The sequence below is a fragment of the Euprymna scolopes genome, chromosome 10 (genome assembly GCF_053919585.1).
Source record: "Euprymna scolopes isolate OS-2025 chromosome 10, ASM5391958v1, whole genome shotgun sequence".
NCBI classification, from domain to species: Eukaryota; Metazoa; Mollusca; class Cephalopoda; order Sepiida; family Sepiolidae; genus Euprymna; species Euprymna scolopes.
Genome location: NC_136491.1, coordinates 613,593 through 632,491, shown reverse-complemented (window position 1 = coordinate 632,491; position 18,899 = coordinate 613,593). Strand labels below are relative to the sequence as shown.

Genomic DNA, 18,899 nt, shown 5'->3' with positions numbered 1-18,899 from the left:
GATACAAATTTTAATTAATCCAATCTCCAACATTTAAAGAGTCTAAATTTCAAAACAAAAAGATACAAAATAAAATTTAACAATAATTCTGTTACTTACTTTCAGAACTGTGCAAAGTTCTCCATAACGTTCAATTTTTCTTTGTTTGATTTTCTGATGTGACAATTGACGTATCTTTTTAAAATTATCAATTAGCTCATTTTTCAGTTCATCAGTCTGAAAGCAAAAAGATTAGATTTTTCTTAACAATCCAAACACACAAAGTAAAAAAGGGAAATCATGAAATATTAAGCAAAAAAATGACAAAAAAAACAGATGTGTGTAATATGTTTGTAGAGTGTAGAACAATGGTTAGTCAGATGAATACGGTTACAAGATTGGATGTACAGAATGCGTTGAGCCCAAGTTCACCTATCACCTAATATAAAAATAATTTAATGCAACAGAAGGATTTGAAGTAACATCAGTTTGTAATTTGAAATTTAAATGAAGGATAAAAGAAAAAAAAAAAAGGGAAAATCATTACTATTGACAGAAATAACTGATATCCATTTGTTTGGAAGTATTCAAACATGCATTTATACAGTTTCTTAAAACAGGCATTCACTTCATTATAAAATGGATATTTATTTTATAACCAATGTAACTGAAACTCCAAATTTCTATATTTCTTGACATTCTACAGCAGAGATAGGAGTTACAATGGTTATTAAATAAGTGGCCATTTTACATGTGCATAATAGCTAAGTGCACAGTGTAACAAAAAATATATAGTTTTATTTTTTACAATAATTGTGCTCTAAGCCAGGTAATCTGCAGTTTATGAAAACACTTTAAAGTTTCCAGTGATCCATCCTCTGTTACAAAGTTTAACAAAATATTGAATGCAGTTAAAACGTAACTTTGTTTTACTAAATGTATTCAGTTCTATGAAAATATTTCTAATCAATTCCCTTCAGTGAATAAAATATTTTGCAATCAATACATATCATTTAATCATTAAATTCAAATAATAAAATGGTTAAAAATTCATTAAAAATAAGTTGGGTTTTGTTTACATTTTTTTAATAATTTACTATTTACTAAAACGAAAAGCCACTCAAGGATACTGGTTAATGAGATTGTCAGTTAGATAATGAACTATTCTGGGAGGTTAAATATTCTACAGTTAAAAATAGTAAAAGTCATTTTAAGGAATCAAAAACATTTACAAAATAAAGAAAACTTACGGATTTATAAGATTCTTTCTGCTTCAGGGCAAATTGAAAATCTTTTAATAGTTTTTTGCTCTGATATTCTATCAAAAATCTGAAAAAAAATACCAAAAAACATTAATGTCAGTATTACATAAAAGAATTTAGTTTTTGTGAACTCACACACCCTGCATTAATAGACTATTGTGAATTAAGTTTATATATATATATATATACGCACACACAACACTAAATCTAAAATAAACCATTTTGATATTTGCCAATCTCTTGGTGCATATTATTAACATTATTTACCAGCAGTAATTGCCACTTCCTACACTGATGATTGCGTAAGCATGAAACACTAGTGTGTAGGTATAAACTAATTAATAAAAAAGAAAAAACCGAATGAATTTATAAAATGGTGACCAACGTTTCATCCCTCAGGATATTAAAAGGAAAAATGCAGAAGAAGAAAACTATCATAGACCACACATAAGTGAAAAGGAAACAGTATTAAAATCCTACGCATATTGGGAAGGAAACTATAAATGTGTGTGTGTGTGTGGGGGGGGGTTGGGTTATTCAATATATATATATATATATATATATTTATTATATACACTTTTAAAAGACGTTATGTAAATACCTATGTACAAGCATTTTTTTTTCTTCTTTTCTAATCTTATTCATTTTGTTTAAATTATTTAAGGAAAAACGGTTTGAGACAATAGTTTGAATTACCCAGGATCTGTCTTTATATTTTGTTCTTTGATTATTATTTTCCCTATACTAGGGGTCCTTTCTTTGCATAATAGTATTAGTGGTTATTACACAAAGAAAGGGCTTCTACCATTTAGCCCCTAGTATAGGGAAAATAATAATCAAAGAACAAAATATAAAGACAGATCCTGGGTAATTCAAACTATGGTCCCAAACCGTTTTTCCTTAAATAATTTAAACAAAATGAATACAATTAGGAAAGGCAAAAAAAAAAAAAAAAAAGCTTGTACATAGGTATTAAAATAACATCTTTTAAAAGTGTATATATACATTGAATAACTCAACCTTCCCACGCACACACATTTATAGTTTCCTCTCCGATATGGGTAGGATTTTTACACGGTTTCATTTTCACTTACGTGTGGTCTATGATCGTTTTCTTCTGCATTTTTCCTTTTAATATCCTGAGGATGTCCCCTGCAATAGGGACGAAACGTTGATCATCATTTTATAAATTCATTTGTTTTTTTTTCTTTTTTCAAAACAACATAATGCCAACCATCGCTAGTATTCTTATTTTATTTTTATTCATATATATATATATATATATATATATATATATATATATTAATTAAAGAGAATGCTCCGCTGAAGTAGCTCCACCTCTCTAAACTTTACAACAAATGCCTTAATGAATCTTGCTTTCCTGACTGCTGGAAAACTGCTTCTGTGGTACCAGTTTTCAAGAATTCTGGCGAAAGAACTGACCCATTAAATTATCACTCCATTAGCCTCCTCCCACTTTTCACCAAAATATGAGTCCATAATTAACCAAGCTCTAGTCCATCACCTTACAGATGCGAAACTTCTAACCGACCAACAATATGGATTTAGGCAAAGGCAAGCCCATTCCACAGCAGATATTCTAACTAATCTCTGAACGTATATACCATTCACTGGACAAAGCAGGGGAGGGTAGAGCGGTAGCTCTAGATATATCTAAGGCTTTTGACAGGGTATGGCATGAAGGTCTCAGGGAAATCAGATTATATGGTATCACTGGACAAATACTTAACATAATTAAATCCTTCTTAGATAAGAGAAAAATCCAGGTTGTCCTTGACAGTCGTACATCTAAACAAACTGATATAAATGTGGGAGTGCCCCAGGGGTCTATCCTGGGACCTTTATTATTCCTGATAGTCATAAATGACTTCCCTGACAAAATTGTCTCTGAGATGAGTATATATGCTGATGACACCATACTCTATAATAGGCACGACAGGAAAACAAATGAACACATATCTATGGCAGAAACACTAGAGGATAACCTCCAGTCTGTAGTAGAAGACAAAAATGGATGGTCACATTCAATGCTGCCAAGACTAAACTGGTTTCCTTCAATAACTACAAGAAACCTTCTCTACCACCAATAGCAATGGCTAAAGACTCATTATCTGAAAGTACTTCTTTTAAACTCCTCGACCTAACATTTACAGGAAACATGAGTTGGAGCAATTACATTGAGAGCATTGCCAGGACCGCTGAGAAGAAGGTAGGCTCTCTCTACCGTACTAGAAAGCTACTAACGCCCGAAAGTATCCTGTACCTCTATAAGGCCACCATTCGCCCATGTATGGAGTATTATTGTCATATTTGGGCTGGTGCATCTGATACTAGTCTCTCGCTCCTAGACAAGGTTAAAAAAGAATCGCCAATCTGATAGGTCCTGAACTGTCATCTAAGCTTCAGCCTCTGTCCCATCGACGAAATGTTGCATCCTTCTGCCTGTTCTACAAGTATTTTAATGCTGAATGCTCCGACGAACTGCAAGCACTTGTACCCTCCCTCGACGTAAATACCCCCGACAAACCCGACAAGCGGCTAAATCCCACCCCCTACACAGTAGAGATCCCTAGATGTAAGAGAGGTTTCTACTCCAGTAGTTTCTTCCCCAGAACTACTAAACTTTGGAATTCCCTTCTGGGTCCCTGCTTCCTCAACTGTACTGACATGCAGAAGTTCAAGTCTAACGTGAACAGACATCTTGCTGCCCAACTCCCCACATAGTACCCCTGTAGCTTAGGTCCCTGATAGTAGCGCTTTACATCAAAGTGGCAATGTGCCTTGTTTGGGGTTAAAATGTAATAAAAAAAAATTTTATTTTTAAATATCTATATAAATAAATAATAGATCGAGATAGGTAACTACACTATATGTTCGTATTGTTAAGAATATTAGTCTTATCACCCATGGCAAAAAAAAAAAAAAAAAGTTTCAATCTTTACTTGTTTTCATCAGCTTTCAAAGACTCGTATGTTTTGAAAAGGGTCTGGTATTTAGGTTCTTCCAGAAATGACATGATCAATTTCTCTTTAAGAGTCATAACTTCAAATTCCTGCAAACAGAGAAAGAGAGAAATCAATTGAGTGGCATTTGGCTTATGTGAAAGAAATTTATAACTGTTTTGATAAATCATTTGTAGAAGATAATACAAGAAAGATATCGCCCCCCTCCCCCCTTTTAATTGGTGACGTCTGTAATGGTGTAGCATAGTTGGATTCTATTTTTATGTCTCCAAGGACATTTTGATAAAAAATAAAACTCACAATTCCATATCATTACAAAAATGAAACAATAGTTTTACTTTCATTTTCTTCTGTTTCTGCTTTTTCTTTGTCAACCCAACCTGCACAATGTCCATTAAATTGACGTTCTTTCAAAAATCTCATTTGAAATGACACAATACTGTTGATGTATTCTTTATACCATACATATGAAATCAGTCAATATTATTTTAAACTATTTACATTTAAATCTATATTCTTCATTTGTTCTGGTCATTTTTGTTACTTTCGGGAAAGTAATCTCAATGTTTATATTGATTGTTGTTCTGAGAATACGAAAAACACATCCATAATTGTTATGACCACCTAAAATTTTTAAGGGTGCAATTAGATCATTCTACATTATGCATTCTTTGTGTTGTAATCAAATTTTTTGTCTTTTCATAACTAAACTGGATCTTCAAATTTTACATTTCATGTCCATAATTGATCACATTCAAGATATTCAATAATGATAGTAAAACAGAAATTGAAAAAACATACATTGAGGACATTGCGAAGGCTGCTGTAAAGAAGGTAGGTTCCCTCTACTGTGCTAGAAAATTACTCACACCTGAAAGTATACTGTATCTCTACAAAGCCACCATATTTGCTCAAACATGGAGTATTGTTGCCACATCTGGGCTAGTGTATCCATGACTAGTCCCTCCCTCTTAGACAGGGCTCCAAAAAGAGTTTCCAATAGGTTTCTCACTATCAGCCAAGCTTCAACCCCTGTCCCATCACCGTAATGTTGCATCTCTCTACCTGGTTAACAAGTGTTTTCATGGAATATGCTCTAACAAACTTATGCACCTTATACCCACTCTTCCCTCAACATGCATCCAACAAACCTGTCTAGCAGAAAAATCTCACCCTTTCACTGTTGAGGTCCCTAGATGCAAGAAAACTTTCTACTCTAATAGCTTCTTCCCTCAGATTAGTGGACTTTGGAAATCCTTCCCCCATTTCCTGCTTCCCTGACTGTACCAACACACAGAAGTTTAAATGAAATGTGTGAGAATTGCATTTCCACAGACAGCGGACATATGGACATAAAACCTGTAACATTAAGATAAACATAATTATTTCTCCTTAATTCTGGTAATATCATCTTGCTACAAGGGAGCATGAGCACCTTACATCTGTTACCGCCTTATCTTCTTTCTTGCCAGACACCTAACGATGCAGACGCATCAAACAACGCTCCTGTATTGCACACACGCAAATGACTCACATACTGCACACACAACACGAAGACGCTCATGTTGTACTCACGCAAGTACTTTTTATATCTTGTACGATATTGAACTGTTTCTTACTAATGTAATATTACTGTAAATACAATGTATATTGGTTGTATTATATATTTTCGGCAATCCTTTTTATTCTGGTTAGAGGACCAAGCAACCTTTTCCATAATCCTCTACAAATTGGTGACCTGTAGGCATTTTGACTGGCCTACTATTGTTGCAACGAACACTGTTTTCTTTTACTAATGTTATACACTGCCGATTACAAGCAAAAAAAGAATTTTAAAAATTACAGTGGCGAAGAAAAAGGGAAATATATATTTTTATCGCATCTCTTCAAACCCACACCTCCTGTATCTAATGCCACGTGCGACATTTTAATTCTCTGATGCCATTTTTTTTCTCTCATGCCTGGTGCCAAGAATTAAAAACTGATGACATCGAGAGACGATAAGATTTTCCAATTACATTAAAAAAAAAAAAAAAAAAAAAAAGTATTTGCCTTACACACACACACACACACACACACACACACACACACACACACACACACACGATGGACTCTCTTGTCGATTTTGACGTATGAGATTCCACCAAAACTAAGTTGCTCGGAAATCCACACAGATGATTTATAGTGGTGAAGGACTCGTGTAGAATCAACCACACTTCTTGGTATTACTGCCAACCTTTGTTGGTGCAGATGACTGCCACAGAACAGAGTATACAGTAGATAACAGGTTTTTACATCAGAGTTCCCTTCTCCTAGATGCATGTCTTAACGAAGACTGGAGGTGCATCTCTCCCAGTGAATTAATGCGCCCTCAGATACCAAGCTGGAAATTTCTACAAATTGGCACGGTACATATAGCGCCTAACCTTCCCAAATGGTCACCCATCTGGTACTGGCCAGGCTCAACGTTAACTTTGGTGATCTAGTGAGAACCGGTGTGCCAACGTGATTGTGCTGTGTATATATATATATATATATATATATAATAAAAATACAAACATCTTTGCCCACTCAATAATGATTGCATCCATAAAGATGTTATATATTCTTGCACTATTACTGAGCTCCCACGCAATCCTCCCATAACAGACACTAATATTGCGTCTTCAAGTTATTCTTCTTCCCATCCGCCATCTGATATAGTTACTAATCCAATACACCACTCGAGCAGCCCCTCCATCTACAATCATACAACTAGTAATAATGATAATAATAATAATAATAATAATGAGAATAATAATATTTCTCCTAACACCCATCCTAACACTAACACTCATTATCCCTTCCAAAATAGTCCTCATACAGACATTGTCCCACCATTATCATCACACTCCAACTATGACCACCGCCACTAGTCAGCCTGTTGCTGCAGTTTCTGCACCAAATGCCAGCCCAGGCGAAATTGCTGCTCGCACCAAAGCAGTAAGAGCACTCATAGCAGACAGACCGTCACACTCCAGCCACAGACATAACTCTCTAGTCATGATGTCACAGATCAGCTTCAAAGTCTACCTGGTGCTACTATCACCATCGTTTTGCAGAGAAGGCACGCAAATGCGTATAGCTTTGCTCCTTCAAGAAACCGGAACATTCAAATGGGTAAACCGGTGAGATTGTGCAACAAATTCCACCCATCTCTCCAGCCGTGTTGCTTACTCTATATATCTGGCACACTTTCTCGTCGGAAGTTCCTTGTGGACACTGGTGCTGCTGTTAGTGTAGTCTCTCTTACACAATATGACAAAACAGCAGCAGACTCCTTTTCCCTATAAGCAGTGAATGGCAGTTCCATTCGAACCTTCAATACCTCTGCACTTTCGTCTTCGACGAAGATTTCCATGAATTTTTGTCATCACTGACGTTAAGACACTTATACTTGGTGCTGATTTATTTTATCGCACTTTCAGCTTTCTGTCAACCTGAGAAACTGTCATCTGACACAAGGACATCTATTTCTGTCCACTGCGTTATGATTTCTTGTGACACACCCAGCATCTGCACCGCAACTCCATCACACGCAGTTTTCGCAGAACTGTTGAAGTTCCTGAGCTCACCCAGAATATTAAAATACCATGTGCAACACCAAATCACAACACGTGGTGCTCCCGTGCATGCAAAGCCTCGACGATTGTACCCGGAGAAGCTAGCCTTGGCCGGCTCAGAATTTAAACATATGATAATACGGCCCTCAGGTAGCCCATGGTCATCCCCACTTCACAAGGTACCAAAGAAATCTGAGGGTGACAGACCCTGTGGTGACTATCAAGCTCTTAATGCCACAACTGTTCTTGACAAGTATCCACTGCCACCTTTGCTGGTCATCGCTACATCCTCACTATGGTTGATCCTTTTGCTCGTTAGCCAGTAGCGGTTTCCTTACATGACATTCTACAGAATGTGGGCATTACATTCCGAACACAGACACAAAACCTGTGACATTAAGGTAAACATAATTATCGCCCCTTAATTCCAGCAACATCATTTTACCACAAGGGGGTGTTAACACCTTACATCCATTTATGCCTATCTTCTTTCTCTTTTTTTTGCTGGACACCCAACAATGCAGACGCATGAAACAACACTCCTCTATTGCACACAAGCAAAAGACTCATGCTGCACACGCACACACACACACGACTTTCGTACTTTTTATACCTTGTACGGTATTGAACTGTTTCTTACTAATGTAACATTACTGTAAATAAAATGTATATTGGTTGTATCATTTTCAGCAATCCTGTGTATTTATTCTTGGTTAGAGGACCAAGCAACGTTTTCCATAATCCTCTACAAATGTGAACAGGCATCTCCTCAAAGTAGAAATGGTCCCAGGAACAATTATATTGAAAACATTGCCAGGGCCGCTGTGAAAAAGGTAGGCTCTCTCTACCGTGCTAGAAAACTACTGACACCTGAAAGTATCCTGTACCTCTATAAGGCCACCATTCGCCCATGTATGGAGTATTGTTGTCACATTTGGGCTGGTGCATCTGCTGCTAGTCTCTCGCTCCTAGACAAGGTTCAAAAGAGAATCGCCAATCTGATAGGCTCTGAACTGGCATCTAAGCTTCAGCCTCTGTCCCATCAACGAAATGTTGCATCCCTCTGTCTGTTCTACAAGTATTTTAATGGTGAAAGCTCTGACGAACTGCAGACACTTGTGCCCCCCACGACGTAGACACCCTCGACAAACCTGACAGGCAGCTAAATCCCACCCCCACACAATAGATGTAAAAGATCTTTCTACTCCAGTAGTTTCTTCCCCAGAACTGCTAAACTTTGGAATTCCCTTCTGGGTCCCTGCTTCCTCAACTGTACTGACATGCAGAAGTTCAAGTGTAACGTGAACCGACATCTTGCTGCCCAAATCCCAATATAGTGCTCCAGTAGTTGCTGCCCCTAATAGTAGCCCCCTACACCAAAGTGGCAATGTGCCTTGTTTAGGGTGAAAATGTAATAAAAAAAAAAAAGCTAGTAGCGCCTTACATTCAAATGGCAATATGCCTTGTTTGGAGTGCACAAGATTAAAAAAGAAATTCCATGCTATTTCAAAATGAATAAAATTTCTGGATGTTTTTTTACTTGGACAGTTGGTCCATATAGTCAACAATGCAGGAAAAGGAAGAGAATTTCTCTCTGGCCTTTCCTGATGGCCTTATTCTTTATCCGACTTTCTTCTGTTCTCATGTTTTGGCTGATCTAAACTTTTAACCCTGGCAGACAATTTGTCCTTAAACAATTATAAGTACAACTATGGAAGATAATTATTTAAAACTCATTGACATACTTATAATGACATCATGATTGGTGGCAAATGTTGACTAGAAATATTTGCTATTGATGTAAAATACTTTGGGTGTGTTCTCATTTCATAGTGAAGGGTAAAGGTTACACCAGTAGGTTTTGGATAATTTAGTGAACACTGACAACTAATAAAGAGCCAGACTAGCCGTGTGGAGTGATCCCAGGAAAATAGACAGGTGATTACAGCCCCCACCACGGCTACCACACTCATTCCAGCTTGCTTGTTTAGAACCTGTTGGACACAGCACAAAGATAAGACCAACCTATAGATTAAGATAACTCTTTTATAAACTATAACAGAGAGAAATTGTCAACTGGTCAATTATTATTTCTGACAGAGTTGCATTAACACAGTGCAGGTGAAGAATGATTGACAGAACAGCCAGTTGGATTGCATGTGGTTATCATAGCATAGGACCACATGTTGACATTCAATAAATAACAAAGCCAATCTTGATTTGTCATATGTCAGTTTAAAATAACATTTTCATTACTAATTATGTAAAGGAAAATTAGTGCATCTTCAAAAATGGATCTCTCCTTGTTTGCTTACCGGAGTGGAAAAATGTACACTATCGTCAATGGTGAAATTATCCAGTTTACTAATGCCAATAAATGCAAGCAATTCATCGATGGACTCAGCTTCAAACTGAAAAATAATTTAAATAAAAGTTAAAAACAAAAAAAAAAAAATAAATAAATAAAAATCTAAGTAAATTAAATTTTTAACAATATTGAAAAAAAAAAAATCAATTACCAATGGACATTTTTTAAAATTATTTTAATAGGTTTTCTCTTTTAGAAGCTGCAATAAGCATCTAATATAAGAGAGCAAGACTTGTGATTGGTTATAATCAAAGTAAAAATTCTTTGATTATCCAAATGGTAAGAATGTTTAGAAATAATTTGCCATGAAAGGTAAATCTTAATTGAAACCTGGAAATATATGTGGATCAAATTAAAACAATCTTGAAGATAATAAGATTGATGGAATTGACCAATCAGTGTTAAATATTTCAACCAAAAAACATTGAATCTTTTACAATGATAATTTCTGTGCATGTTACTACTACTGCTAGAACACGGGTCATATATCAATACAAAGGATGAGTCAATATTAAAAGGAACGACAGTCTATTCATACATTACAAAGTTCCAAGTGAGATTTCCTTATACAATTTTTTTAGGATTGGTTTCATTTAACTATTACAATAAATTCTATTTATGCATAGTTTCTACGTAATTGCATAGAATTTAAGATAAAAACGTTTTAGCACATGGAAATGTTATCTATATATATATATATATATATATATATATATATATATATATATATATATATATATATTATTAAACTCAAATCGTCTTGCTTGGACGTCGAAATCGTTCATCCGGTCTACATCTGCCAGTTTGTAAAATTCTGCACATATGTAAGTAAATAAAAACAAAGCAATGAAAGCTTTTTTTTTTTTTTTAATTGAGAATTTTTTGCATTTAAAATATGCAAATAAAAACAAAACTGTAAATCCCTTTTGCTTTTATTTTACATCAGCATTTTACGAATTTTATTTATATTTTTCATTGCAAGTTGGAATCGTTTTCAGACAAAAACATGTTCACAATTTACAGTCTTTTATATATTCTGTAATTGACAGTTTAAAGATGGTAAAATTACTCAAATCAGCTTGCTCAATTGTTGAACCCATGTTAAAAATAAACTACTTAGCTATCAACCCATAATAACATCTAACATTTTTATAAGTATTTAAAAAAAAAAAAAAAAATTGGTTTGTATTACAAAATAAAAAAAAAATTGAGCAAGATCGGAGATTGAGTTGCAAAATACTCTCAATCCTTATATCACATATATAAAGAGCAAACGTCTGTGTGCTTGTTTATATCACATAAAAGGAACCAAATTCCCCTAATTACCATTATGTTACTATGCAAACAATATGTAAACAATGATATCGATATTTCAGAAGTTAAGTTTTAAATAAGCAGAAATTCTTTTTCAAAATAAACAATAAAAACATAACTTTTTAAAAATAATAAACATTTATTTATTTATTTTAAACAATACATACAGAACTTTTTTAAATTGTGAACAATATAAATAGAAGTTTTTATTATTTTAAACAATATAAACTTTTTTTATTTTAATTTTGAACAATATAAACTTTTTTTATTTTAAACAATATAAACAGATTTTTTTAAAACAAATATTGTTCACTAATGTTTTTAATTATACAGGGAAAGATGTTCCTCTAAAACCATGTGTGTTTTCAGCATCCCAAATTTTAAAACGATGATTTCAATTGTATTTTCATTACAAGTTAGAATCGTTTCCGTACAAGAAAACAAATATTTTTCTAATGTAAAAAAAAGAAAAAAAAAAAAAAAAGAAAAAAAGAAAGACCAATTTACATATTTAAAAAAATATTTGATATTTTTCCACGACCTAAGCCAGCGTAGTTTACCTATAAAAAAAAAAAAAAAATCTACATTTTTTGGCTAATACATTTTAACAACCTTTAAAGATAATATAAAAGGAAATATTTAAAAAAATAATAATTTAACATTTTAGATTGGGGGGGATCATTTTCTGATATAAATTTAATATAAAATGAGCACTCACTTCTTGGCCACATAGCAGTAAGCGAGATGTAATCGTTAGCATTTTTTCAAGTTGGATAGTGGGGTGTCATAAGTTCCAAACATTTAAAGAATACATAGTAACACTTCAAAACGTGTGTGTGTGTGTGTGGGGGGGGGGGGACTTTTCATTTTTTAAGATTTGCTCTGAAAAGATCTCACCGTTAAATATTACTTAATCAGTTAATTATTATTTCCTGTAGGCTGTTAACACTCACAAAAAAAACTAAGGAGGACCTGTACAATGCACACTCTCTCCTTGTATATACTTTTTTCAATTTTTTACAACAGACTACAGCCCTCTTATATAAAGGATTTTTTCGTTTAATCTAAGGACAATGATGTTAAGACCTTTATTATCCAATGTATTCCGTATTGTTTTCACTGATCGTCATGTTTGTTTTCACACATGCTTTCAATTTTTGCGTATTTATACATTACTTCTTTATACTCACGTGCACTTTTATACATTAATTCTGTATACTTACTATTCCATAGTTAGCTATAACATACACTGACCCCACAAGTTACAAGTACGCTAGTTTATATGTAAAAGTGACCATGTCAGTGTGTGCGCAAAAAGTCTCTACAAAACTCCTTCCTGAGTATTTAGTCTACAGGCTTGAAATTTGATAGAGTATTTGGACATGCAATACACTTTTGATTTGGTTTTTAGTCAGCAAAAATTGCTGTTAAGCGGTCAAAATTGAAAACAAAACAGTTGATCTAAGCAAGATTAGTCGGCTAAACTTGTTTGCATGCACAAATCTACAATCAGAGGTTAAACAATGTTAACCCTAGCACGTAGAATCTGCACCATAGTCATAGATAAACACCTCCGAACACTCCGACTTAAGGAACTACAAATGAATCTAAGAAAATATCCACCACAACTTATAGACAAAGGTATCCAACTGGCAAAAAATATACCAGAAGAGCAATTGAGAACCCCCATAAAAACAAAACAAAGAACAAACCCTAGCATACGTCTCCACACATAACACAAACAACCCAGAACTTTTCAAAGACAATTGAAAACCTCCTCATACTTAAACAAAACAGCAAACTAAACAACTTCCTCAAAACAACAAAAATAATAAAAAACAAACGCCAACTCAAAAACCTAAAACACATTCTTACTTTATCCAAACTCTACACACAACACAAGTCACAAAATACAACAAACAACGATGTGGAGTTTTTTTTTTTTTATTATTCCATTTTCACCCCAAACAAAGCACAGTGCCACTTTGATGTAGGGGGCTACTATCAGGGACATAAGTTGCAGGGATACTATGTAGAGAGTTGAGCAGCGAGATGTCCGTTGTGACATACTATTAGAGGGAAACACATACACATTCATAAATCCTACACAAACATTCAAAATAATAAAAGATTTAGACCACATTTTTGGAAGTGCAGTCTATGTAATAAAATGTGCAACATGTGAGAAATTCTACATATGTGCCACTAAAACCCTCAGTAATTTTGCCTCGATCCAACATTAAAATTGCAAAAAATAGACACCTGCATGTTTCACAGCACATACATACATGCAGTCAAGGCAAATTTAGGATAATGCCCATTTTTCAAACAGACAACTATTTTTACTTACTAACTGAAGAAAAAAATTTCAAAAAATTTGCTTCCGCATGAAACGAATCCCAATAACACCTATAAATAAGCAAAACCAAAATACACTTACATGCACACATGCTTATGCAAGTATGCACCTGCCACACGAAACAAGACAAGCATGATGAAGCACACACGCACTCACATCCAATACCGACTTGCCAAACTAAATGAATAACTAGAAACAAAATGCACTATTCTGCCCACATTCAATAAAAAAAAATCTCTGTAGAACAAGGTAATTTTAATCTCTCTCTCTCTCTATATATATATATATAGCTGAACATCTGTGTGTGTGTGTCTGATCACAAATAGGTACCTATATGGTTGACTATTATAGAAAACTGATCACATATAATGATAGATGTATTGAAACACAGGAATGGGTATGTTTGATCTGGCATAATGATGATTCATTAAAATTGTGGGGTCTGCGTACGTGCCTAGCCCACAAAGTATGGAAATAAAAAAATTTAAAAAAACGTTTACAAGTGTTTTTGATATAGATGTACATAAAACTTTGATAAGTATGTTTTAACTTAAATAGGGATGGTATAATAAAACTGTGGGGTCTGCGTTCATACCTGGCCTCCAAAGAATGGAAATCGGCATAAATTTTAATAAAGAATTTTCATATCTATCTGCATAAGTATACTTTGATAATTATGTTTCAGTTTGAAGAAATATGGTATAATAAAATTATGGGGTGTTCGTTCGTGCCTAACCTCCATAGAATGGAAATATGTCACAAAGTTTAACAAGGTTTTTTAATATAGATCCACAGAATGTTGTGATAAGTGTTTTAGTGTGAACAGGTATGGTATAATAAATTATGGGGTTTATCTATTTTATTTTTACTTTCATCATATTTTGCTTTGGTTTTGATACCCGCCCCCCAATTTTGAAGCTATCTCTTTACAACCCTTCCTTTTCATAACCTATCATACCTTCATAAATCAGAGTCCATTTTCTGTAGGCTGTTTTTGAACCCAGTCAACGACGGGTATTCTTGCTAGTATATATATATATATATATATATATAGTAAAAATAAAATAGATAAACCCCATAATTTATTATACCATACCTGTTCACACTGAAACACTTATCACAATATTCTGTGGATCTATATTAAAAAACCTTGTTAAACTTTGTGACATATTTCCATTCTATGGATGTCATGTGCGAACGAACATCCCATAATTTTATTATACCATATTTCTTCAAACTGAAACATAATTATCAAAGTATACTTACGCAGATAGATATGAAAATTCTTTATTAAAGTTTGTGTCTATTTCCTTTCTATAGAGGCTAGGTGCGAACGCAGACCCCACAATTTTATTATACCATCCCTATTATAGTTAAAACATACTTATCAAAATATTCTCATGTACATCTATATCAAAAACACTTGTAAACGTTTTTTTTTTTTTTTTTTAATTTTTTTATTTACATACTTTGTGAACCAGGCGTGAACGCAGACCCCACAATTTTAATGAACCACCGTTCTGCAGGATCAAACATACCCATTCTTGTGTTTTGATACATCTATCATTATATGTAATCAGTTTTTTAAAATAGTCAACCATATAGGAGCCTATTCATGACCAGACACACACAGACATTCAGCTTTATATTATAGATATATATATATATTATATATAAAATCTTATTTTTATTTATTTTGTATTTTATTACAATATATTATGTATGTTTATGTTGGGGGCCTACTTTGTGCCTAACTAGGTCCTTGTGTGGAGACAATAGGAACACATAAACCAACACAGCACAGCGCACCCACATACATGTATACACCGACACGAATCAAATCAAGCATATTAAAACACTCACGCACACATGTCATGTCCACACATACTCCCTGTCTTCCTCTCCATCTCTACTTCCCTCTTACACCCAGACATGCACATGTGAAAAGAACAAATCAGATTTTAACTCACACACACACACAACCACTCACCCTTATGCATGCACGCACTGACACATATACATCAAAAGAAAAAAATCATAAAAATAAATAAACATAAACATCTCTCATCTACTCCTGATACTGACCTCACCAAATGGACTTAACACTGACACCATCAAATGAACCTCTAGCCAATCACATTGGAGACACCTAGTCTCATCTTCACACACATCTTTCAAAAGCACACTCCTGCTGACCGAACTAAGATGATCTCCAAAAGAGAATTCTATAAACCTTTCACCAAGAAAACTTAACTAAAACATATCTGAACAGAGTTAAATAAAAGCTCGAAACGCATTATGAAAATAGTTAACACTATTAAAAAATAAGTCTTAAAAATAAACAAATGTTGCTGGCTATACTCTTAAATATATTTCCGTGTACAAGAACCGTTTCATCTTAAATTCTCCAAAAGTATGCAGAATATAGAAACTATGCATAAATAGAATGCAGCATAATAGTAAAATGAAACCAATCATCTAAACAGAAAGCATAAAAAATGAATAATAATTAACACTCATTTTTCAAAGGAATATGGAAATTAGTAAACTTTCATGTAATCACTCGCATATCCATGACCGAGTATATTAAGTTCGTTTTAATAATTTTTCAATAGAAAAGTATGCTTTTTTTAATATCAATGTTAGAGCAAGAGAAAAAAACAAAAAACTCAACTTTATAGGTATATTTATTAGTGTTGGGACGATTAATCCGAATCGTGAATAAAAAAAAAATAATATCAGGACTTTTTTTTAGATATCAGAATCGGTATTGAAATCAGAAAAATGTGTGAAAAAATATGACACGATTATAAAGAGACAAAATTTTCAGCTGCAAATAAAGTTAAAAATGTAAAGGTTGACTTACAGTAGATAATTTATTTCCTATTGATGCCGAATGCACATTAATGAGCATGCGACTGCAAAGTGTGGTGCTGAGGGTGTCAAGAGATTTGTTACTAAAAGATGGTCGGTTGGAATGCAGCATCGAAGAGATATGGCTCTGACTAATGTGGTCAGCCAGGTCTTCATTCTGAGATGTGTCAATCAGGATGTCACACTTCTCGCTCATAATTCCACTCAATTCTTCTGAAAAACAAAAAAAAATAATTTGTATATAAAAAAAATAAAATAAAAATTAAAAAAAAGAGAAATTCAAAAGCCAGGATTATTTTCACTTTTTAATGTTTTGGGTCAATGTAACTTCCAATTTTCTTCCGGTATATCTTGTTGAACTCATGAATCTGCATGGAATTTCAAACAAAACTTATTTAATCCATGGGGGTAGCATGCTCTCATTCTGGGTAGAAGTCCTAAGTAATTCCCAATTGTATTTTAAATGTTGCCTGCACTGAAGATTGAACCTTCAACCTCTAGAACAAGGAATCTTTACAACTGAATTTTACCAAGTACTTTATCCACTATACCACAGGTCCTTGCAAGCAATTCACGTATGAATTTTAAGAGCCTTAAACCTATTATATTTGTAGATGTACAATCCTACTACTTATATATCACTATTTATTACTACATATTATTACCATATATATATATATGTGTGTGTGTGTGTGTGTGTGTGTGTGTGTGTGTGTGTGTGTGTGTGTGTGTGTACACAAATTCAAACTTTAACGGGTTTAAGACCAAAACAAGTGCAGATTTTTTATAAATAAATATATTTATTTATTAAAACAAATTCAATATTTTGAATTATAAAAAATTCTTCATCAGGAATATCCAGATTTCATTTAATTTAATTTTTTTCTTTTTTTACGTGACATGGTGGTGATAATCTTTGGGATGTTTTCAGATGTTGTTGAAGTCTTGAATGTTCATTCCAGTGTGAGCGTCGGTCAATGCGTGTCATAAAATATAGGGATTCACTGTTTTTTAAGCACTGTTGATATATGGAATACAAATTCAAACTTTAACGGTTTGAAGACCAAAACAAGTGCAGACAAGTTTGAATTTGTATTGCCTAATACTTTTGGTTCTATTTTTTGTGTAGTTATATTGTCTGGTTTATTCACTCTAAAACACGCAGCGTATAATTGTCCATGTGAAAGGCAATCATTGTGTTTATGTAAACCATACATATTATTTGGATTCATCGGACTACTGTCCTCATCTTGAGTGTGATTTTCACAATGTTTCGACCTTCTTGGTGTATCTTGTAAAACCCGAGAATGTTTCTGTCGAACTCGGGAATTTGGACAGAATGTTGAGCGGAACACTTTATTTACTTCACGGGGGTAGCATGCTCTTGTTCCGTCAGCCATGACTGGATAGAGGTCTTGAGTAATTCGCAATTGTATTTTTCACACTGAGGATTGAACCTTCAACATTCAGGAGAATATCACTTTTTACAATTGATTTTTCCAAGTACTCTAACCACTGCACCACGGGTCCTTGTGGATAATTCTGATATATAGTTTAGGAGCCTTAAACCTATTTTATTTCTAGTTGTAAATATCACTATTTATTACTATATATTAACATATATCTATATACATATTAATGTTTTTATTTTTTTTATTACTTTTTTTGTTTTACTTATTACTTGTATATATTATCTATTGTTTATAATTAATGATTCCCATATCATTAAATTCTATACTAGGTCTACTTAGTCATTGGTTATTCCCCAGCATATGTTCTGCTTCTTTGAGTCTTCTTACTTCCCACCATTCTTCTGTCTATAATTTTTACTTCATTCCATAAGGTAGATGGTTTCCCTTTTCCTTCCAGATATGATCAGCTATAACTGATTTTTCAATCTCTCCACATACTATGGCTTTCTGATGTTCTTCTAACTGTACTTTTAGTTGACAACACCTTTGTATAGTTTTCCACATTTATATAGGATTTCATATACACAGTTCTTAGTCATGATTTTTTTCTGTAGGGGGCTTGACTCTCACAAACTGTTACTGGAGAGTTGAATCACTCCCGAATACTATCCTGATGTCATATGGATTACATAGTCATTGAAGTTTTTCAGACAAGCCCTTCATATATGGTATACAAACTAGTGAG

The 18,899-nt window shown here is 33.7% G+C and overlaps 1 protein-coding gene across 2 annotated transcripts in view; it reads right to left on the bottom strand.

The window, feature by feature from the left end:
- Positions 1-18,899, bottom strand: part of LOC145285774 (uncharacterized) — a 186,299-nt gene that overhangs the window by 31,823 nt on the left and 135,577 nt on the right. For both annotated transcript variants that reach the window (XM_080134123.1, XM_080134122.1), the window contains exons 12-16: positions 16,735-16,955; positions 10,143-10,238; positions 4,205-4,314; positions 1,230-1,308; positions 100-216 (exon numbers count right to left, since the gene is read on the bottom strand). In XM_080134123.1, coding sequence (XP_079990249.1) covers positions 100-216; positions 1,230-1,308; positions 4,205-4,314; positions 10,143-10,238; positions 16,735-16,955 — 623 coding nt within the window. The remainder of the gene's footprint in view (positions 1-99; positions 217-1,229; positions 1,309-4,204; positions 4,315-10,142; positions 10,239-16,734; positions 16,956-18,899) is intronic.